Source organism: Hemitrygon akajei, chromosome 2 (assembly GCF_048418815.1).
Source record: "Hemitrygon akajei chromosome 2, sHemAka1.3, whole genome shotgun sequence".
Lineage (NCBI taxonomy): Eukaryota > Metazoa > Chordata > Chondrichthyes > Myliobatiformes > Dasyatidae > Hemitrygon > Hemitrygon akajei.
In genome coordinates this window covers 161,220,156-161,243,817 of record NC_133125.1, presented here as the reverse complement: position 1 = coordinate 161,243,817, position 23,662 = coordinate 161,220,156, and the positions used below count along the sequence as shown (strand labels likewise).

The 23,662-nt window shown below is 44.7% G+C and overlaps 1 protein-coding gene and 1 long non-coding RNA gene across 6 annotated transcripts in view; one reads left to right on the top strand and one right to left on the bottom strand.

Annotated features, from left to right (window-relative positions):
• Positions 1-23,662, top strand: part of LOC140717306 (HEPACAM family member 2-like) — a 50,173-nt gene that overhangs the window by 7,696 nt on the left and 18,815 nt on the right. The window contains exons 2-3 of one of the 5 annotated variants that reach the window (XM_073030786.1): positions 5,233-5,446; positions 7,223-7,296. Coding sequence is in view for 1 of the 5 variants with exons in the window: in XM_073030769.1 (XP_072886870.1) it covers positions 20,060-20,237 (178 nt within the window). In the remaining 4 variants the exon portion in view is untranslated. Of the gene's footprint in view, positions 1-4,095; positions 5,447-6,455; positions 6,560-7,222; positions 7,297-19,988; positions 20,238-23,662 lie in introns of those variants that run through there. The other 4 variants (XM_073030801.1, XM_073030778.1, XM_073030793.1 and 1 more) reach the window with 4 other exon arrangements.
• On the bottom strand, positions 10,516-19,875 carry LOC140717333 (uncharacterized). Its single transcript, XR_012096519.1, has 3 exons — positions 19,771-19,875; positions 13,646-13,860; positions 10,516-10,739 (listed from the first exon to the last, which is right to left on the bottom strand). It is a non-coding gene; the product is annotated as an uncharacterized lncRNA (long non-coding RNA).

Sequence of the window (23,662 nt, the reverse complement as noted above, 5' to 3'; positions counted from 1 at the left end):
ATTTCTTGATGACTGTTTTAACTGTACTCCAATGGATATTCAGTGACTTGGAAAACCTCCCGTATCCATCTCCTGATTTGTGCTTTTCAATAACCTTTTCATGTAGTGGTTTGGAGTGTTCTTTACACTCTATGGTATAGTTTTGGCCAGAATACTGACTCACCAGCAGTGGGAGCTTCCAAATACAGGTGTATTTCTACGACAATCGATTGAAACACCTTGACTACATACGGTGATCTCAGTTTAACTAATTATGTGACTTCTGAAACCAATTGGCTGCACCAGTGATGATTTGGTGCGTCATATTAAAGGGGGTGAATACTTAAGCAATTAATTAATTTGTTTTATATTTGTAGTTAATTTAGATCAGTTTGTAGAGATCTATTTTCACTTTAACATGAAAGTTTTTTTTCTGTTGATCAGTGTCAAAAAGGTCAAATTAAATCCATTGTGATTCAATGTTGTAGAACAATAAAATATGAACACTTCCAAGTGGGTGTGAATACTTTTTATAACTTTTGAATAAGCATTCTTCATTTAAATAATTCATTATGGTTTATATGCAAAAATAAGTGAATTGCATTTGTCATGACTTTGGCATGTGATATGTGCACACCACTTTTAAGGTGAAAATGTTCTAAGACTCTCATCTCTCATGTTTTCTTTTGAAAACATGCAGCGAGCACTGTGAGCATCATGTTTTTTGACTTCTCCAGTGCGTTCAACACCATCCGCCCTGCTCTGCTGGGTGAGAAGCTGACAGTGATGCAGGTGGATGCTTCCCTGGTGTCATGGATTATTGATTACCTGACTGGCAGACCACAGTACATGCGCTTGCAACACTGTGTGTCAGACAGAGTGGTCAGCAGCACTGGGGCTCCACAGAGGACTGCTCCGTCTCCCGTTCTCTTCACCATTACACCTCGGACTTCAACTACAACACAGAGTTTTGCCATCTTCAGAAGTTTTCTGATGATTCGGCCATAGTTGGATGCATCAGCAAGGGAGATGAGGCTGAGTACAGGGCTACGGTGGGAATCTTTGTCACATGGTGTGAGCAGAATCATCTGCAGCTTAATGTGAAAAAGATTAAGGAGCTAGTGGTGGACCTGAGGAGGGCTAAGGCACCGCTGACCCCTGTTTCCATCCAAGGGGTCAGTATGGACATGGTGGAGGATTACAAATACCTGGGGATACGAATTGACAATAAACTGGACTGGTCAAAGAACACTGAGGCTGTCTACAAGAAGGAGCAGAGACATCTCTATTTCCTGAGGAGACTGAGGTCCTTTAACATCTGCTGGATGATGCTGAGGAAGTTCTACGAGTCTGTGGTGGCCAGTGCTATCACGTTTTCTGTTGTGTGCTGGGGCAGCAGGCTGAGGGTAGCAGAGACCAACAGAATGAACAAACTCATTCGTAAGGCCAGTGATGTTGTGGGGGTGGAACTGGACTCTCTGATGGTGGTGTCTGAAAAGAGGATGCTGTCCAAGTTGCATGCCATCTTGGACAATGACTACCATCCACTCCATAATGTACTGGTTAGGCACAGGAGTACATTCAGCCAGAGACTCATTCCACCAAGATGTTACACTGAGCATCATAGGACGTCATTCCTGCCTGTGGCCATCAAACTTTACAACTCCTCCCTCGGAGTGTCAGACACCCTGAACCAATAGGCTGGTCCTGGACTAACTTCCACTTGGCATTATTTACTTATTATTATTTAATTATTTATGGTTTTATATTGCTATACTTCTATACTATTCTTGGTTGGTGCGACTGTAACGAAACCTAATTTCCCTCGGGATCAATAAAGTATATCCGTCTGTCTGTCTGAATTAATTTAATGTTTTGGGAATCTACAAGACATAACATAGGGGACCGAAAATTGACTGCTGCAGAACACCACTGGTCACCAGCAGCCAACCAGAAAAGGCCCCTTTCTAGCATCTTTCCTGTAGCACCATGGGCTCTTGTTTGGCAGCACCTTGTCAAGGGCCCTCTGAAAATCCAAGTAATCAACATCACTGACTCCCCTTTAACTTGTTTGCATTTCCTCAAAGATTTCCCAAAGATTTGTTGGCAAGATTTCCCACAAGGAAACCATGTTGACTTCCATCTATTTTATCGTGTGCTTCCAAGTACTCTAAAATCTTATCCTTATAATGGTTTGTAACATCTTACCAACCAATGAAATCTGGCCAACTGACCCATAATTTCTTTTCTTTTGCCTCCCCGCCTTTTTACATAGTGGAGTGACATTTGCAATTTTCCAGTCCTCCTGACCCATTCCAAAATCCGGTGAATCTTGTAATATTACTATTAATGCCCCCACAAACTCTTCAGCAACCTCTTTCATACCCCTGGGGTGCAGTCCATCTGATCCAGATGACTTACCTAAATTAAGAACTTGCAGCTTCCCAAGGACCTTGTCTTTAGTCATAGCAACTACACTCACTTCTGCCCACTGACACTCGAATTTCTGGCGTAATGGTGAAGAATGGTGCAAAGTACTTACTCATTTTTATCTGACATTTACTTCTTCGCAATTATTACCCCTCCGGCATCGTTTTCCCCCACGCCGATATCCACTCTCACCTCTCTTTTTCTTTATATGCCTGAAAAAAAGTCTTTTATATTACCAGCTAGCTTACCTTCATATTCTATATTTTTTGTCTTCTATTGGCTGCTTTCCTGAGGCAATGGAGGGGAGGCTGGTTTTTGTGATGGACAGCGCTGTGTCCACAGCTCTCTGAAATCTTTTGCAGTTTTGTCCCGGCTTCCTTTCCAGTCCTGATGAAGGGTCTCGGTCCAAAATATCATTCATTTCTGTTCATTTCCCTCTGTGGATGCTGCCTGACCTGCTGAGTTCCTCCAGCGCTTTGTCCATGTTGCCATAACAACTGATGCATCCAGATAAGGCACTTTCTATGGTGGACAGTGTCAGTGGGACCTGCTGAATTTTCTTAGATTTCCAAAGAAGCAGAGATGCTAGTTCACTTTCCAGCCCGAGGGTCAAAGCAGCTGGACCAGGACAAGTTATTGGTGACATTTACACCAGGAACTTGAATCTGCCAACTTTCTCCATGCCTGCACCATTGACATATACAGAACATGCACTCTACCTGTTTCCTGAACTTTGTGACCAGTTCTTTTGCATTGCTGTTAGCGAATATTCTGCAGTTGCATAAATATAGCAGATATTAATTCAAACTCAAACCAGTCTTCAGTTCTTAATTTTAATTGCAAGCAATCTTCAGACTGAAGTGAAAAGGACAGCTTTACAAACAGCCCTGATGGTGGAGCACAGGCTGCTGACCCACAGCAGATGGTGGCTGGTAAGAAATATGGTTTACAAAGAAAGTGACCATGAGATATTCTGGCTTACATCAGCCAAATATAAGACAATAGGGATATGTTAATTGGCCTGCCTCACACCAGGCAAGTATTGGTTAAACTATTTGCATCACTGTAACCAAGTTAAAGAAAGCTTAGGCTTTGATTGGTTGCTTCGATTACCTGCTATCACTAGTTGGGATATTTACGTACTCAGGGAGTTGGGCCTTGCAACACCAATCCTGGGCTTCTAGGTTCTGTGTTCAGACGCTTTTAGACCATTTAGGAGAATTAGTCTCAGCAAAGGTATTTTAACCTTCAGATAAGTCAGAGTCAGAATCAGGCATATCTCTGACGTATGTTGTGAAATGTTTGCTTTGCAATGCATTAAAAACTCTAAATAACAATGCATATACACACGTACACAAATTTAAAAAGTAATGCAAAGAGAGCAAAAATAGTGAGGAGGTGTTCATAGGTTAGTTCCTGGTTCATTCAGATATTTGCCATTGTAGGGGAAAAGTTACTGCTAAAACATTGACTGTATGTCTTCAGACTCCTGTATCTCCTTCCTCATGATAGCATGCCCTGTGTGATCGGGAATCTTTTATGATTGCTTATTAATTACATATGTGCTTCACTGTAAATATGTACATCAAGAACTATTTGTCAGACAGATAGTATTGATATAAATGTCACTAACTATGGAAATTGCATTGAATCACCTGCTGTTCCTTTGATCTTAAGGGTATAAGAATGTGATGTACTTTTGAGTTTGGGATCCTAGACTGAAAGAGTCTCCAAGAGGATGTCTGTCTGTCATGATGATCTCCAGGTAGTTTGCAGGAACAGTCACGGAGACGGGAACCAAGTGATGCTGTCAGATTATCACTTTGGTGAAAAATGCCTTTTGGCTTTCCAACGTGTAGAGGAATGTGGCACATTCCAGGCCGCAGGAATGGGTGATGGAGGACGCACTGAAGCTTTGTGTAGCTATGGCAAAGGATCAGTGAGGTAGGACCAAAGTGTAGGGTTCTTCTATGGGAGTGGAAGGGGCTGGGTTTGAGGAGGAAGCCCCTTAATCACTGTAGTAGTGTACCAGACAAGGGGGCCACATGAGTGGTGGTGCTCCTATTGGAATGAAGGAATGTAATAGAATAGTGCTGACAGCATTGAATATGAATAATGTGGATTTATTATGAATAGTTTATTTTTATTGTTATATACCCTGTAACGGGTTAAAAGAACCAGCAGAAATGGAACACACCTGGAGTCTGGTCTTGCTACAAACAAAACACTATTTATTAGTATCTACGTAATATAATAATAAAACCAGATAAATCAAGCAGGTTAGCAGAGTTTATGCATATATAAGTGTGGAAATATAAAACCCCAAGCTTCTTCAAGCTTAGGTGGTAAATGATACAGTCTTACAATGGTATAGGAAAGAAGTCTATTCAGTTCGTGATATTGAGTTGAGTAGAATTAGAGAGAGGGAGAGGGAGATATATGATTTGTTTTCCAAGTAAGCCGATGCCGTCAATTCTCCCACATTGTCCTCTGAAGTCTTGTTAAAGTCACCGACTGTGACCACACAAAAGGGTATTGTCTTCACGTGGTAAAGCTATCAACCCAGGCAAGGGTTAAAGACACCTATAGCCTTCCACCGGTCACCCATTTTCCACATTGCAAGCAAAACCCACCCTTCATGGGCAGTCAAAGCTCATTCAGTGTCTATTTCTTCCGTGTCTCCTGTGTGTCTGTCTGAAAAGCCAGCTGACCTTGTATATATCCCAAATGTGCTGAATGCCAGCTGTCCATCATTTAGCTCCACCCTTCTGTAACTATGGCAACTCACGAACTGTTTTTCTCTCTCTCTCTCTCTTTATAAAGGCACGTCCATATTGAATAAACCTTAGGATCTCATCACAAGACTGTTTTGATGAAAAAAAGTTTCAGTGACTTAGTCACAGTTACATCATTTGAGAGCTGATCCGTGATGCGCTGTTGACCCTAGACCAGCCGAGGTCATGTGTATTTCCGATCTGCCTGGGCCAATGATTATGGCATCACCAAGCAGTGGGAAACATAGCAAAGAGCTGGAGAGGTAGATATAAATGTGTAATTATGAGTCTGTGTGTGGGATTCGTACCAGACAGCTTTGGGTAGTTTGCTGAGACGGGGGTAGCAGTTGTGAAAGATGGTCACTGACCATTTGGAATAGCAAAGGGGTGCAGGTATACTCATTCAGTGGGCAAAGGTGTAAGTGCACCGGGAACACTTGGCTAGTGTGGGAGATACCGTTGGGAACTGGCTACCGGGAACACTTGGGTAGTGTGGGAGATACTGTTGGGAACTGGCTACCGGGAACACTTGGGTAGTGTGGGAGATACCGTTGGGAACTGGCTACTGGGAACACTTGGGTAGTGTGGGAGATACCGTTGGGAACTGGCTACTGGGAACACTTGGGTAGTGTGGGAGATACTGTTGGGAACTGGCTACCGGGAACACTTGGGTAGTGTGGGAGATACCGTTGGGAACTGGCTACTGGGAACACTTGGGTAGTGAGTGTTTGATTGCTCTGGGACTGCACTCACTGGAGTTTAGAAGAATGCTGGGGGTGGGGGTATCTCATTGAAACCTATTGGATAGTGAATGGCCGAGACTGAGTGGATGTAGAGATGATATTTCCTAAGCAACACACACAGAATGCTGGAGAACTCAGCAGGCCAGGCAGCATCTCTGGAAAAGAGTAAACAATCAGCATTTCGGGCTGAGACCTTTCATTAGGACTGGAAAAAAGGATGAGAAGTTAAACCAAGAAGATGGGGGAGGGGAGGATGAAGTACTAGGTGTAGGTGAAACCGGGGAGGGGGTGGGCGATGTAAAGAGCTGGGTAGGTGATAGGCTTAGGAGATAGAGGGCTGGAGAAGGGGAAATCTATTAGGAGAAGACCATGGAAGGGAAGGGGAAGGAACACCAGAGGGAGGTGATTGGTAGGTAAGAAGATGAGTGAGAGAGGGAAACAGCAAAGGGAATTGTTAAATGGGGGGGGGGGGGTGGAATTAACAGAAATTCAAAATTGATGTTCATGCCATCAGGTTGGAGGCTACCCAGACAGAATACAAGGTGTGTTCCTCCAACTTGAGGTCACCTCATCACGGCAGTAGAAGAGGTCATGGACTGACCTGTTGGGATGGGACTAGTAAGTAGATTTGAGGTACGTGGCCACTGGGAGATCCTGCTTTTTCTGGTGGATGGAGCGTAGGTGCTCAGCAAAGTGGTCTCCTAATCTACATCAGGTCTCAAATGTCCACTATAGGATATCTCCTACAGTGGGGGAGTCTAGGACCAGAAGCCACAGCCCAACGATAGAGTTATTGATGGGTAAAGGTGGGGAGAAGGCAGGAGAATGGGAATAAGAGTGATAATAGGGTGGCATGTTAACACAGCGGTCAGCACAACGCTGTACAAAACCGCAACCTGTGTTCAATTCCGGCTGCTGCCCATGAGGTGTACGTACGTTCTGCCTGTGATCGCGTGGGTTTCCTCCAGGCGCTATGGTTTCCTCCCACAGTCCAGAGATGTAGCGGTTGGTAGGTTAATTGGTCATTGCAACTTGTACTGCGATTAGTTTAGGATCAAATCAAGAGATTGCTGGGAGGAGTGACTGGAAGTTTCAGAAGGGCTCATTCTGCAAAGTGAATAATTAAATAGATAAATAACTCAGCTATGTATTTAAAGTGGAGGCTGATAGGTTTTTGATTAGTAAAGACAGGGAGAAGGCGGAATGGGGTTGGGAGTGATAATAAATCAGCCATGAGTGAGCGGCAGAGCAGACTCAACAGGCCAAACAGGCTAATTCTGCTTTTGTCTTATACAGGCAGTCCCCGGGTTATGAACGAGTTCCGTTCCTGAGTCCATCTTTAAGTTGGATTTGTACGTAAGTCGGAACAGGTACATCCAGTATTATTTAGCGTCACTTAGTCAAACGTTAATGTCTTAGTATATAGTATGTATTTTACCTTTCTATGCATATAAAACACTTAAGAAACATATGTATTCCAATAATTAAACCACTGCGTTGCTTAGTAATAATTGTAGCTTTCATCAGGGCAGGGCCTTTCACATGCTCCACTATTCTCACTTTATCCATTTAAAATTGTTCCAATCGTTGACTGACTGTAGCCTAACGCTTTTCCAATGACCGATGGCATTTCACCTCTTTCTAAACGCTTTATTATTTCCACTTTATTTTCAATTGTGATTGCTTCCCATCAACGGAACAGAAACTCTGCCGGCAGCAGCTCCTGAGCTCCGCCGGGTCCTAAGGACCACCGCACTGAATCCCCCGCTCCTGAAGTCCACTGCACTGAGATAGGTTAAATGGGACAACTGGGGGCTGTGCTGGGTTTGAGTATTTGATCCTCCAGAATATTCCATGTGGGAATTTAAACTGGAGGTGGCAGTTTTTTTTCTTTTACGAGGTAGAGTTGCAAGCTTGACATCAACCCGGCACGGACGGAGAGCGCGCTCGGGAGCGGTCTGTCACTGGATCAAACTCGGGAACCTCCGTTCTCGAGCCTGGTGCTAATCTCACTGCGCCACCAGCTGACCAGAAAAGGGTGGGGGGGGGGCGCAGTGTCAGGGTAAATCTTGCTAAGAAAAATTTATGCCAAATACAAAGTTACACGCTCAACACAGTGTCGACGGCAATGGCTTAAAATGGCAGACAGCGTCGTAATCCGACTTAAAATGGTGGACAGCATTCTCCTTCCTCGGTTCGTAAGTACGAGTTGTTTGTAAGTCGGACGTTCGTAACTCGGGGACTACCTGTGTTCTAACTGGAGGCAACCAGTACTTTTCATTGGGATCTTGACTGGAGAATCAGTGACAAGAAATGTGTTCTCTGCATTGGATATGTTCCTCCCTCCAAATAATGGGAATTCAGAATCACGTTTATTGTCACTGACACATTTCATGATATTTATAGTATGACAGCAGCAGTACAGAGCAAGTCATAACAATCAAAATAAGTTACCAGCATAAATAGATATTGCAAAAGGGGGAAAAATGGGTTGTGGTGATGTACACTGCTGACTGTGCATTTTTGATGCACCAGTGGAGGTTTAGCTAAGTCTTTGTGAATGGGGAGGTGTCCTAACCTACCTCCAGGAGTTTTTGGAATGGTGGTGACCATGAGCCTGGACAACAGGGACCATCATCTGATGGCTTGGGCAGAAGAACCTGACAGTGTATGGTAGCATTCAGACCTGATCTGTGACCTGACAAGCTCTTCCACCAAGATCTCACACAATTGATAACAGTGTGATCTCAAACCATGGTGAATTTTACAAGGATTTTACCTGGATTGGGGAGCATGCCTTATGAGAATAGGTTGAGTGAACTTGGCCTTTTCTCCTTGGAGCGATGGAGAATGAGAGGTGACCTGACAGAGGTGTAGAAGTTGAGAAGCATTGATAGTGTGGATAGCCAGAGGTTTTTTCCTAGAGCTGAAATGGTTAACACAAGGGGGCATAGTTTTAAGGTGCTTGGAAGTAGGTAAAGAGGAGATGTCAGGGGTAAGTGTTTCACACAGAGAGTGGTGGGTGCGTGGAATGCACTTCCGGCAGCGGTGATAGAAGCAGATACAATAGGGTCTTCTAAGAGACTCTTAGATAGGTACATGGAGCTCAGAAAAATAGAGGGCTATGCACTGGGGAAATTCTAGGCAGTTTCTAGAGTAGCTCACATGGTCGGCACAACTTTATAGGCCATACGGCCTGTAGGGACTTTTAAGAGATGTTTAGTTAAGTACATGAATGTGAGGGAAATTAAAGGATAGGGACGTTGTGTCGGCAGAAGTGGTTAGTTCAATTGGCCATTTGATAAATGATTTGAGTGGTTCTGCACAACTCTGTGGCAAGCAGCATGCTCCATCAAGTTCAAGCTCTTTTGCTGCTGCTGCTGCAGTCAGGTCGAAGGTACAGGAGCCTCAGGACTCGCACCACCAGGTTCAGGAACAGTTACTACCCCTCAACCATCAGGCTCTTGAACAGAAGAGGATAACTACACTCATCTATTGAGATATTCCCATGACAATTGATCTCACTTTCAGGCCTCTTTATCTTGTTATTTCAAGCTCTCATTATTTATTACTATTTATTTACAGATACAGTTTGTTGTCTTCTATCCTCTTGCTCTTTCATTGATCCTAATTCTATAGGTTGCTGAGACCCTGATAGTAAATTTTACTCTTAACTTTGAATTTAAAATTGAAATACCTTTGCTACCCAAAAATACCCAAAGTTAAAAGAGAAACTTCTGGACAAACTTGGGAACACGGCTCCCTTTGTAAACTCAGAAGTAACAAGCCTGGGTGTTATCCTTGGTTCAGAATTGAATTTTAAATCCCACACAAAGAAAGTGACCAGAGCACAATTACCACACTTAAGAAATATTGCAAAGGTAGTTTTTCCATCATTGTGACAAAAAAAGTAACTCACACCTTTATATCAAATAGACTAGATTACTGAAATTCACTTTCACTGGCCTTCCAAAGCAACCTATTGACAAATTCAGCTCATTCAAAACACGGTTTCCAGACGTTTAACCAAAACCAGTATGAGGAGCGTTCTCACTCCCAGACTCAGGGCTGGATTTACCTAGTATCAAAAGTAGCATATGCTACGGGTCCCGCCCGCACTAAATGTTTGCAAACTGCAGCCTCACTGTATTCTCATGACTGTTAGAGTGAGTTTTGGGTAGACGATTCATTTACACTTAAATAAATGATTTCAGCCATCAGTCTTCTGTTCTTTGATAAAGTACTGTGGATTGAGTTCATAACAATGCATTTCCTAAAAGCTGTGAACCCATTTTCATCCTGATGATAACATTTACTTCGCACTTTGAATTTCGGGGAATTTCCTTTAATTCTGACAACTGAGACTGACAGATCCAGCTCCCGATAGCAGCCCGTCCTCAGACACAGGCAGAGCCAATCAGCGAGTACTGCTGGGAGAAGAATGTTCTCATTGGCTGAGGAGTGTCAGTAGGCGGGACGGTGTACGCACGCACCCGGAGCGGTCGGAGATTCGGAGCTGCATTTCGGGTAAAGGCTGCACTATCAATTACTCCAAAAGACTGGAAGTAGAGTAAATATTGAAAGGCTTTTATTAACAACAAAACGGATCCACGTCCATGCTGGATGTCCGCCCTGGACAGTGGGAGGAGCAGTGACACAGTGGCCTTTATTCTGTGGTCTGTGGGAGGAGGCACAGAAGCAGTCTGCAGAGGGGCGTGTCCAGACAGATAGACATGGTTTACCACAAATACCGGGCGGGGTCTAGTTGCGGAACTCGGTTACCAAATGCAGTGGAGAACGCTCATTTTCAAAACTGTAAAAGATTAAAAATGAACAAAGGAGCACCATGGGACAAAACAGATTGAACAATCTCACTCTAATGAGCGTTGAACATGAATTTCTGTGTGAAATAGACATTTCCAGTACCATCAACAAATTTGCTAATGCTAAATCTATAAAATCTAACTTTCAAATTGTAGTTTTGTTACTTTTGACATTTGAAATTGATACCTATATATAAGTAATACCATTACTGAAGTGTCAGACATTTGTCATATTATCTGGCTGTATAGCAAATGAAAAAATTGAATTACTTTACTATGCAAGTAAATAATTTATGTCTTAATACGTATGTGCATTTTTTTAAACTTAGGGCCCCTTTATAACATCTGCGACAGGCCCCGCACTAGCTTAATCGGGCCCTGCACGGCAGGCAACAAAATCAAAGGGAATAAGAGCTGAAGAGGCAGGTAGCTCTACCGGGGGAGATATCAGTCAGTTTCCCCAATAATGGTGGGGAAATCCCGATTCTAAAGCTCTGGACCCTGGCTGAGGTACGGAATATGGTTAGTGATGCCCCTGACCCGCTAAGAAAACCAGCGGCTTTCCATCATTGGATCACACAGACTTGCCAAATGTCTATCCCCTGCCCGGGGATTTGCGCGCACCGCTCAGGCTTATATACAGAACCACGGGGAGGGACAGAGAGTAGCTTCCCCCATCCCAGACAGACCGCTGAAGGCGACTGGAAACTACCAGAGGAGGGCGATGTAACTGTGGGTCGCTGAGGTTAGGAAACCTATTTTACTGACTGTGGTGAACTACATATACCTGTCTGGACACGCCCCCTGATGACTGCCCCTGTGGATCCTCCCACAGACCCCTGTATAAAGGTGATGGAGGTCTGAGCCCGGCCTCTCTGTCTCCAGGATGTAGTATGGTGGTCACTCACTGCTCGTTCCTTCCTCCAGTCAATAAAAGCCGATACCTCGCTTTTACGTCTCAGAGTGAGTTATTGATGGTGCATCACTGACAGCGGACAGCATGGGGATTTTGGCGAGGTTATTCAATGTCTACAGGAAAAAGGAGAATCCCTTGCGGACTTTATAGCTCGTTTTGCGGATGCTTGGGAGTCCAATGCCGGCATACCCCTAGACTCTCAGAATGCCCAGCTGGCAGAGCAGACTTTTCTGAACTGCCCCAGACCCGAGACTTAACTTCTTTAACGACTCCTAATTGGCAGACCCAGACCTGGCCCCGGGTGACCCAAATCTGATTAATATGGAGCGCAATGGACTCTCTAAAGGGACTGTGAAAAGGGGGCAGTATGCGTACAGAACCGGTAGTCAGGAGACGGAGTTTGGGTCCCAACCCAGAACCCGAAACCGGTCGCAGGATCAGCGCAGACGGTGCGGCTGAAGAGGACAGTCGCCCTACAGAACGGGGGTTTGCAGCAAGTGTGGAAAGAGGGGACATTGGGCCAGGAAGAGGGCCCAGATCACAGCAATACACGATAGAGTACCCCGTAATCCCTTCGGACCCCAATAGGGCAGCCAAGAAGGGACAGACGACGATCCCGGTGGCTATGATCAGTCTGTTAGATAATCCAAGAGGGGACCCGCTCCTGGAAATTGAAATAGCAGACAAAAGACTATCCGTCCCGATTGATTCCGGCACTTCCCAAAAGTTCGGAAAAGGTTTCACTGCTAAGGTCTTTATGTAGAAGCTGGGAGTCGAACCTTTAGAGCTCACTGCCCACTCTTGTCTTTGAGAGAGATGTGTACAGATTTAAATATAGAATTTAAAATCTACAAAGTAAATTTATTATCAAAGTTTAAGCATGCCATCGTGCACAATCCTAGATTCATTTTTTGGGGCAAATTCAGCAAATCCGAGAGTCATAATAGAATCACTGGCAGACCAAACCCAACAGGACGGGCAAAAAAGCTGAATGCAAAAGACAATGAACCGCGAATATAAAGTAAAAATAAATAAATAACAAATAAATGAGAAATAATTATAAAGAACATGAGATGGAGTCCTTGAAAATGAGTCCAGAGGTGGTGGGAACAGTTCAGTAATGGGGTTACTGAATTTCAGTAAAGGTATGACCTCAGGTTCAAGAGCCTAATGGTTCAGGGGTAGTAACAGTTTCTGAACCTTGTGGTGTGGGCCTGAGGCTCCTGCACCCTTTCAGCAGTGAGAAGAGAGCATGTCCCTGGTGTGTGTGGGGGGTGTGGGTGTCCTTCATAATGGATGCCGTTTTCCTGTGACAACACTCCATAGAGATGTGCTCAGTGGTGGGGATGTACTGGGCAGTATCCACTACTTTTTGTATGATTTTACTTTCAAGGGCTTTGGTGTTTACATACCAGCCCATGATGCAGCCACTCTACACCGCACATCTGTAGATGTTTGTCAAAGTTGTGCTTCTATTTGTCACTCTTGGTTACCAACTGCAGTGGAGAACGCTCATTTTCAAAACTGTAAAAGATTAAAAATGAACAAAGGAGCACCATGGGTCAAAACAGATTGAACAATCTCACTCTAATGAGCGTTGAACATAAATTTCTGTGTGAAATAGACATCTCCAGTATCATCAACAAATTTGCTCATGCTAAATCTAGAAAATCTAACTTTTAAATTGTAGTTTTGTTACTTTTGACATTTGAAATTGATACCTACATGTAAGCAATACCATTACTGAAGTGTCAGACATTTGTCGTATTATCTGGCTGTATAGCAAATGAAAAAATTGAATTACTTTACTATGCAAGCAAATAATTTTATGCCTCAATACGTATGTGCATTTAAAAAAATTTAGGGCCCCTTTATAACATATGCTACAGGCCCCACACTAGCTTAATCTGGCCCTGCCCAGACTACCTTCTCTGCATTGGCTTCCTGTAGGTTTCAGAATTGATTTTAAAGTTCTCTTACTTGATTTTGGAAACTCTTAATGGTCTGTGACTGGAGTACTTCATGGAATCATTTTTGGTTTATAATCCTGCTCAAGTTCTCAGGTCCTCTTCTGCCAGTCTCTTAAATTTAAACAGTCTCCCTCTGACTGGCCTGATGAGTTCCTCCAGCATTTTGTGTGTCTGATGTCTCAATTAGCCAGTACTAAATCATGTGAGCTTTGCTCCGCCTCCAGCCTAGAACACAGGAAAAATTCAGCAAGTTGAAACATCTTTGGATGGGCAACAAACAGCCAACATTTCAGGCCGAGACCATCCTGTTCATCTCCCTGACCTCTCAATTAACCAATTCAGGTGATGTGATACTCCACTCTGCATCGTGCCTTAATATTTTACTCAGTAGCTGGTAAAAAGTACCCATAACACTCTTGAATTAAATTGAATTGAGTGGACTTTATTTCTTACATCTTTCATATACACGAGGAGTAAAAATCTTTATGTTATGTCTCAGTTTAGATGTGCATTTTATAGTAATTTATTATAAATAGTATGAACAACAGGACTGAAAATAAAACATAGAAATACAATTGTGTCAGCATGAATTAATCAATCTGATGGCCTGGTGGAAGAAGCTGTCCTGGAGCCTGTGGGTCCTGGCTTTTATGCTGCGGTACCATTTCCTAGATGGTAGCAGCTGGAACTGTTTGCGGTTGGGGTGATTCAGGTCCCCACGATCCGTCGGGACATTTTTACATACCCGTCTTTGTAAATGTCCTGAAGTTCACATCTATAGAGGCTGCACCACTCTCTGTAGAGTCCTGCAATTGAAGGAAGTACAGTTCCCAAACCAGGTAGTGATGCAGCCAGTCAGGATGTTCTCAATTGTGCCCCTGTAGAAAGTTCTTCGGATTTGGGGACCCATACCAAACTTTTTCAACTGTCTGAGGTGAAAGAGGCGCTGTTGTGCCTTTTTCCACCACAAGCTGAAATGTACAGATGACACAAGATCCTCGGTGATGTGTATGCAGAGGAACTTAAACCTGTTCATCCTCTTAACTCCAGATCCATTGATGTCAATAGGGGTTAGCCTGTCTCCATTCCTCCTGTAATCCACAACCAGCTCCTTTGTTTTTGCAGACGTTGAGGGAGAGGTTATTTTCTTGACACCACTGTGTCAGGATGATGACTCCCTCTGTGTAGGCTGCCTCATTATTATTTGAGATTAGGCTAATCAATGTAGTGTCATCAGCAAATTTAATTAGCAGATTGGAGCTGTGGGTGGTGACACTGTCATGGGCATACAAAGAGTAAAGAGGGCTGTGTCCTAAACTGCCCTGAGGGTCTCCTGTGTTGAGGTTCAGAGGTGAGGGAGCCCACTCTTACCACCTGCCGGCGATCTGACAGGAAGTCCAGGATCCAGCTACATGAGGCAGGGTGAAGGCCGAGGTCTCTGAGCTTCTTCTCGAGCCTGGAGGGAATGATGGTGTTGAACGCTGAACTGTAGTCCAAGAACAGCGTTCTCACATAAGCATCCCTCTTCTCCAGATGTGCAAGGACAGTATGTAGAGCAGTGCCTATTGTGTCATCTGTCGATTGGCTGTGTCGATAATGAATTGTAGGGAGTCCAGAGTGGATCGTAGCAAGTCTTTGACAAGGCTTTCAAAGCATTTGCTTATTACTGCGGTGAGTGCGACAGGACGCCAGTCATTCAGACATGTTTCCTTGATCTTTTTAAGTACAAGACAATGGTGGATGTTTTGAAGCAGGAGGGCACTCTACACCGGCAGAGGGAGAGATTAAAAGTGTCTGTAAACCCACCTGCCAGTTGTGCCGCGCACATCCTGAGCACCCGTCCTGGGATGCAGTACGGTCCTGCAGCCTTGTGCCGGTCCACTCTTTGGAAACACCTACATACTTCAGCCTCAGAGATAACCAAGCTACTGGTCACATCAGCTGCAGGTTCCCTCAGGGGCTCAGTGGTGGCAACATCAAACTGAGTGTAAAAAAGAGTTTCCTTGTCTACTATGCTGGAAACTCCACTGTGTTTAGCTTTAAAGTCTGCTGGTGTGCAGACCTTGCCATAAGCTGCGTGTGTTGTTGGTGGAGAGTGAGTCTGAATCTTGTCTCTGTATTGTTGTTTCGCTGCCTTGATGACTTTGCGCAGATCGTAGCTGCATTTTATGATCTCCTGCTGATTACCGGCAGTGTAAGCTGTGTCGTGTGGTAAGTACTGCTCGGACGGAATTGTTGATCCAGGGTTTCTGATTCGGGAAGACCCTGACCAATTTCTGGAGGGCAACATCCTCGATGCACTTTCAGATGAAACTCGTGACCCCTTCCATGGACTTGGAGACATCATCATCACGGAAGATACTCCATCCAACATCATCGAAGCAGTCCTGTGGCATGGAGGCCAATTGTTTGGACCAACAGTGGACGGTTTTAACTATGGTCGCCTCTTGTGCTTGTACTTTGGCAGCAACAAGATGGTGCAGTGATCCGATTTTCCAAACAGAGGGCGAAAGAGCACTTTGTAAATGTTGCGGAAGGGAGAGTAGCAATGATCAGTCTAAACCCTCCATCCTGCATACCAATAACCACCCCCCATCTTTACTTATCCATGAGCCCATTTCAAGAGTCTAAATGTCACTAACGTACCAGCCGCAATCACCACCAGAGAACTCCAGACATTTACCATTACTCTCTGTAAAAAAAAACTACCTCTGACAACCCCCTATATTTTCCTCCAATCACATTAAGAGTATGCCCTGTTGTATTAGTCAGAAAGGTGCTGGATGTTCACTCTACTGATGCCCCTTATTATCTGATACAATGATCAAGTCAAGTCACCTCTCATCCTCTTTTTCTCCAAAGAATACCCTAGGTCACTCAGCCTATCCTTATAAGACTTGCTTTGTCATCCAGACAGCCTCCTGGTCAATTCCCTCTCTACTCTCCAACACATCCATATCTTTCAGATAATGAGGTGACCAGAACTGAAAACTACTCCAAGTGTGGTCTAACCTGTTTCATCGAGCTCTTGAACACAATCCCCTGACTAATGAAGGCCAACAGCCCATATACCATCTTAAGCACCTCATCAATCGAGGGACCCCAAAATCTTTCGTTCCTCCACACTACTAAAAATTCTGCCATCAAACTTGTACTCTGCCTTTAAGTTCAACCTTCCCAAGTGCTTACATCCTATTTACCTCCTTTTGTAACCTACAACAGCCTTCTACACTATCCACAACTCCATCAGCCTTCACGTCATCTTTAAGACCACGTACTTTCCTTCCCTAACCTGCCACGAAACTTGCGGAGTTATGGCCACTGTTGAGGATACCCACCCATGTATGCTGCAGCCATATGCCTGGCTTCATTCCCTATGATTAGATCCAGGACTACCCCTTCTCCAGTATAACCATCTACATACCAGTATAATGACTGGTTGCATCATGGCCTGGTATGGAAACACCCATGCCTTGAAGGAAAATCCCAAAAAGTGGTGGATACAGCCCAGTCCATCACAGGTCCCTCCAACCATTGAGCACACCTACATGAAATGTTGTCGCAGGAAAGCCGTGTCTGTCAGGGTCTGCCACTGCTCTCTTTTCACTGCTTCCATCAGGAAAAGGTACAGGAGCCTCAACACTCACACCATCAGGTTCAGGAATAGTATTTACCCTCAGCTATCAGGCTCTTAAACAAATGGAATCACTTCACTCAATTTCACTTGCCCCATCACTGAAAAGTTCCCTCCAAGGTGTGTGCATGCACACATCTTTTGCTACTAGCGCACAAAAAGTTTAAACTGTGCTCAAAAAGTGGTCACCTTCTGTCTTGTTGGCATGCTATGTATATTTCACTATCGTACACAATCACATTTCCTTTTCCAGTTTCTGATGCAGACGTTGTTGACATTATAGAGTTTGCGATGATTCGTCTGCATATTTTGGAACCGGATTATTTATACTGTTTTTACTGAAGAAATTATTGAATCAGTCAGTGTGGAGTGGAAATAACATCACCTTCTCACTGGTACATCTCACAGATGTGTACTTAGCCTACTGCTGTACTCTCTCTACCTCACCATATGTGCCTTGCACGGCTCAAACACTATAAATTGAGATTCAGCTATAGCTGATGACTCAACTATTGGGAGAAATTCAGGTGGTGATGGAGAGGCAGGAGCAAGATAAATCAGCTGGTTGAGTGGGTGGTAGCAACAACCTTACACTCAATGTCACTAAGTTCAAGGAACTGACTATGTACTTCAGCAAGGGAACACATATCAGTCCTAATTGAGGGATCAGAAGTGGAAAGAGGAAGCAGTTTCAAGCTTTGGGTTCATAATCTCTGAGGATCTGTCCCGGGCCCAACATATTGATTCAGTTACAAACAGGCATGACAGCAGCTATAGTTCATTAGGAGTTCGAGGAGATTTGGTATCCCACCAAAGACAGTCAGAAATTTCTACTGCCATACTGTGGAGAGCATTCTAACCCGGTTACAACACCGTCTGGTATGGAGGGGCCACTGCACAGAAAAAGCTGCAGTCAGCTCCACCATGGACACCAGCCTCCCCAGCATGCAGGGCACATTCAAAAGGCGATGCCTTAAAAAGGCAGCATCCGTCATTACCCCCATGACCCAGGGTACGCCCTCTTCTCATTTCTAACATCAGGGGGGAGGTGTCTGAAGACACACACTCAGCGATCCAGGAACTGCTTCTCCCCTGCTCTCAGATTTCTGAATGGACAATGAAGCCACAAACACTGCCTCTTCTTCTGGGGTTTTACAGCTTTAAGGTGCATTACCACCTCTTTCTGAACTGGAGTGGGGGTCTAAATCCTACATACATATTAAATTCTATAAAAACGACTGTATGCTTAAGGAACTGCAATATATATTTAAAGCACAAATTCCGTAATCCTTTCTGCAAAGTATTGTTAATGTCAAATTGTATTTTACTCTGTGATAACTTTAAAATCAGCCATCAGCTCCTGAAAGCCGGAAGCAGCTCTTCCGGTCCCGGGTCACCGTTAGAACGGGAACTCGGACGTTTGTCGTCTTCTTCTTCCTGTTTTACAGCGGTCGGCACTCAGTTTAATGGTGCATTACCGCCACTTCTGCTCTGGGGTGTGAATCTGACGATAGACTTGCATTCTAAATCCCTTCACCCATTCATTCACATACACACACATACCGTAATCTACACTTTATCCTTCCTTCTTTGGCCATCCTAGTACTCTATTTCTCCTTATCCATCACATCCTATTAAAAAAAACCCAGTACCCCTTAAGAAATCTAAAAGTACCCTGACCTGTGCTCTCTCACCCATGCCCAGTCACCCTTTTAATGTGAATTCCTGCGCCCCCAATTCCCTTGGATTAATTCTCATCATCTCTCTCTGTATCCCATACTTCCTGCAACTCAGAACTACATGTTCTACTGACTCCTGTTCCCGACATTCCTCACACAATCCTGTTTGGTGCTTCCCTGTTATGTTTAGTGCCCCAGCCTTAACCTACTGCACACAGTTTCCTCTCTTCTGTATCCACAGCCTACCCTAGTACCTGTAACGCTCCTTTGTATTTGATATAAATGCCTCCCTTTCCCATCTTTCGCCACATTTCAATGATTTTTTTCCCAGATTACACATTTAGCCTCTGCTCTACTGATACTAATGTGCATTTCTATATTTTCTTTCTTTAACGCCCTCTTTGCCAACGCATCCACCCTCTCATTCCCCTTCACCCCTACATGAGTTGGAACCCATAGAAATTTAACCTGACCTCCCTGATTTGCAACTCTTGTGACTGACTGAAGGACTTCATAAAGTACATCTTGCCGGCTGTTTGAGTGAAATGACCTTAAACTTGCTAGAACTGAGGATGAATCTGAGCATATCAACACTTCGACTTGTCTAACTTTCTCCACCCATCGCAACGCAACCAACGCTGCCAACATCTCCGCTGTACACATTCCTAACTTGTTAGATATTCTTCTGTTGATTCCAATTTCTTTTGCTGCTATAGCCACCCCAAACCCCGTCACTCCTGTTTCAGGTTCCTTAGCACCATCCGTATAAATCTGAGTATGACCACTATACTTCTCCATCGCATGACAGTTAAATGCACTTACTAAATCAGTTTTGTCTTTTAACTCGGACGGTTTTAGATCTCCAATTCAACCTTATTTGTAGCTGGAAACAAACTGATGTGTCGTGCTTGCATCACATTAAGAACACTTGTGTGGTAAGTTTAAAAAGCCAATCACAAACAAGTCGGAAGTTCCCTTATTTGCAACAGTGGCCTGACCCTTGACCAATAGGCACTTCTCCGCTGCCAATTAGGCTCGTGTTCTTCGGATGGAAGTCTTTATTCGCCGCATGTGGTTCATTTGTTAACAAGTTTAATTTGTTAGTTTTAAAATGTTCGACTTCTTCACTCTACCGGTGCCCGGGACCGGACGGTTTCAGACTAGATTTCGGTCTCACGTGAACAGCTTGTCCCGCATCTGCAGATTTGCTCGCGTTTGTAAAGCCCCCTCGATGCCATGGCTCGCTCTTCACCTGTCGCTGTGTGTGTGTGTTGCACTCCCTCCTGGAGGTAGGAAAGCCGGAAGGGGGGCGCGGGGTGGTTGCGATGGGGAGCGTTAGGTCGGAGTGGGTGTGGGGTCCCCTGCGACCCACTGCAGCCGGTTGAATCACCTCTTGATCCCGACTCTGAGGCTTGTCGCCGACACCTCAATGGGGTTGATGCTTTATAGTGAAAGATGCAATGTACCCGGTGTCAAAACCGTCCTGCCGAAGAGGTCTCGCCCGCACTCTTTTCATACAAGCTGCCTGGCCTGCTGAGTTCCTCCAGCATTTTGTGTGAATGAACGAGCTGTGGGTGTTATACTAAAACACTAAACTGCTCCCCACAATTAGACCAAGTGCGATTGTGTTGTTTTCCGCCGTGCCCGATGTAAAGAGGCTGTGACTTTATACACTTAAAATCACGGATAAAGGTTGGGTTGACTCGTTCTCCGATCTTGGCAACCCGTGGAATTGAATGAATCACCAAGATCCGAAAGCAACTCAGCCCACCCACATACCGCCCGAGCCACAGGTTTTCCCGGTTATTTCCATATGCGAAGATAGAAACAGTGCAAAGAACATTTCGGTTCGTGGTCAGTACGTTACATAGTGTGAGCATTTAGTGAGGCTTTAAAAAAACGAGATATTGCATAATTGACTCTCGTGACTAGGTAATTTTTCCTTTAAATTACCTCGCAGCATTCCCTTTCGGACGTCTCGCCGTGCTGGGAGGCCATCGAGTCTCGGGCAGGCCAAAGGACATCTTTCACCAAATTAAAAAGCAGCTGTGGGACATCAGGCAGTGGTCAGCACGTAAGGTCCTGCAGGCACTGTAGGAGAAGGACGTGATAGACACAGTGGGGTGGTTCCCTGAGCCAGTTCATCTGGCAAAATGCCTCAACGCCAGACCTCACCAATAGGCACCAAGACCTCGCCTGGCTGGCGGTGAGAGGGGCCCTCCCAGTCCGATCCCTCCTGTACGCCCGGAACGTCGTCTCCACACCCCTCTGCCCACGGGAGAACTGCAGAGAGAAGGAGTCGGTGACCCACCTCTTTGCACACTGTGGGTTCGCGGAGAGGGTGTGGAGGAGGATGGAAGGGGTGGTGTGGAGGAGGATGGAAGGGGTAGTGTCGAGGTTCATCCCCAGCAGTTGCGTAACAGAGGACTCTCTGATCTACGGGCTGTTCCCGGGGACGCACACCGAGACCAACATCCGGTGCTGCTGGCAGATCATCAACTCGGTGAAAGACGCTCTTTGGTCGGCCCGAAACTTGATGGTCTACCGGCACACGGAGATGCCCGTGGGGGAACGCTGCCGACTGGCACATTCTCGGCTGCAGGAGTACGTGCTGAGGGACGCACTCAAACTCGGTGCAGCCACCGCAAGGGCCCGGTGGGGAAGGACCACAGTCTGGGGTTCCTCTCCTGCGGGAGTTGAGGGGTGTATACCCCTCAAAAAGGGTATGTAAATATGAAGTAACAGAGTGCCACCTGGGTGGCAAAAGTGTGGGAATGTAAAGACTGTAATGGAAACATTTGTAAAAGACTGAGTCATTGAATGGTTTATTGTACATAATTTTATTTTTGAATGAAGTATTTTTTTTAAAAAACAGGCTGTGGGACGGTGGGGAGTGGAGGCAAGGTTACAAAGAGTGCTATGGCTGCAGTTTGCTGGCTATGGAGTTGTGGTGAACTACATATGCCTGTCTGTACACCCCACCCCCCACCCCCGCGCTGACTGCTCCTGTGGCTCCTCCCACAGACCCCGGTATAAAGGCGATTGGAGGCACTGCTCCTCCCTCAGTCTCCAGGATGTTATGTGATGGTCTCTTGCTGCTGATGGTGCTCTCTTCCAGCTAATAAAAGCCTATCTCTCGCCTCACGTCTCAGAGAGTTATTGATGTGCATCAGGAGTAAAATTTCAAGGCGCGTTGCAGAGCAGAATATCGCATTGCCTGTATTGGTTAATTGAGAAGTCAGAAAGCTAAATGGGATGGTCCCGGTCTGAAACGTTGACTGTTGATTTCCCCATCCAGAGATGTCCCAGACACGCTGAGTTCTTCCCGTGTTCTAGGCTGCAAGCGGGGTAAAGATTACATGATGCAACAGTAGCTAATTGAGACATCAGACACTGAAACGCTGGGGGAACTCGCCTTTAAACCAAACTTTAAAGTGTAGAATCAAAATTTGAGCAATCTTTGATAGAGATGAGCAACCGTAGAGGTAAACATGCTTTGATGGGGTTGTGTGCAGTCATCTTTATTCCTCTCCATAGATGCTGCAGGTTTCGTAAATGAAACGAAGTGCAGCGTTTTATATATTTTTTAAAAAATCTATCCCTTTTATTAAACTCCAAAGCATGCCTTAAAAACCCTTTGCGTAATTATGTCATCACATCAGACCAGCCTCTTAAAATAAAACCTCAACTCATGTCGGTGGTTGTGAATTATGTACATTTCCGCCAGTTACTTAACCTGCAATGTTGACTGATCTCCCGAGTTCCTCCAGCATTTTGTGTATTCCTAGTAGTCACAATGTAACTTTATTTATCGAACAGTTTTCATACAAATGATGCAGTTCAAAGTGCTTTACAGTGGCATAAAGTACAAATATGAAAATACAATAAAAAATGAAACCAGAAAATAAAAGACAAAGATATTAGTTAAAATGTTAGGTTAAATAAATCTGTTTTGACTTGGTGCTTAAATGTGTCAACTGAGTCTGCATCCCTTAATTGTTTTATGTATTGAATTCCACAGTTTAGGAGCTTAGTTCAAAAAAAGTTGACCTGCCTATTATCGTTTGAGGGAGATGATCTAAATTTATGAACGTGGAGAGACACTACAGCACACAAAGTTGTACTGATCTTCTAACCTACTTCATGAACAATCTGTCACCCATAACTCAGATAGGCACATGGATGAAAGAAAACTCATCTCTTAAATGTCCCTAGCGTATCAGCCTCTACACCGCCCTCAGCAATGCACTCCAGGAACTTAACACTCAATAATAATATCTCTGACATGTACTAAATTCATAAGAAATTTCTTGACTGCCAGGAGGACCACAATCTTGGATGTGGTTTGGAGGCTTGTGTACTTCAATGACCTAGAGAGCTATGTTGGCTGGAGTCATGGTCTTGTGCTTTGACTCTTGGTAGGTCACCAATGCCAAACAGTTCAAAGGATAGAGGTTAGGCTAAGAGTGGTTCTACTGGTCCTCCAGCTCCAGAGGTTCTGCTCAGGGCTAATGACACTGACTGGTAAAAACAAAATTGTTATGAAAACAGCAATGAAGTATCCTACATCTGTGTGCAATGGTGTTCCTGGGTCATGGCTGACAGTGAAAGCTGAGCAAATGACAAGCTGAAGGAATCCCTGGATGCTGCCAGAGACAGAGGACCTTCATTGCTGCCCTAAACCTCGGTGGTGTAACGGGCAGTAAGTAAGCAG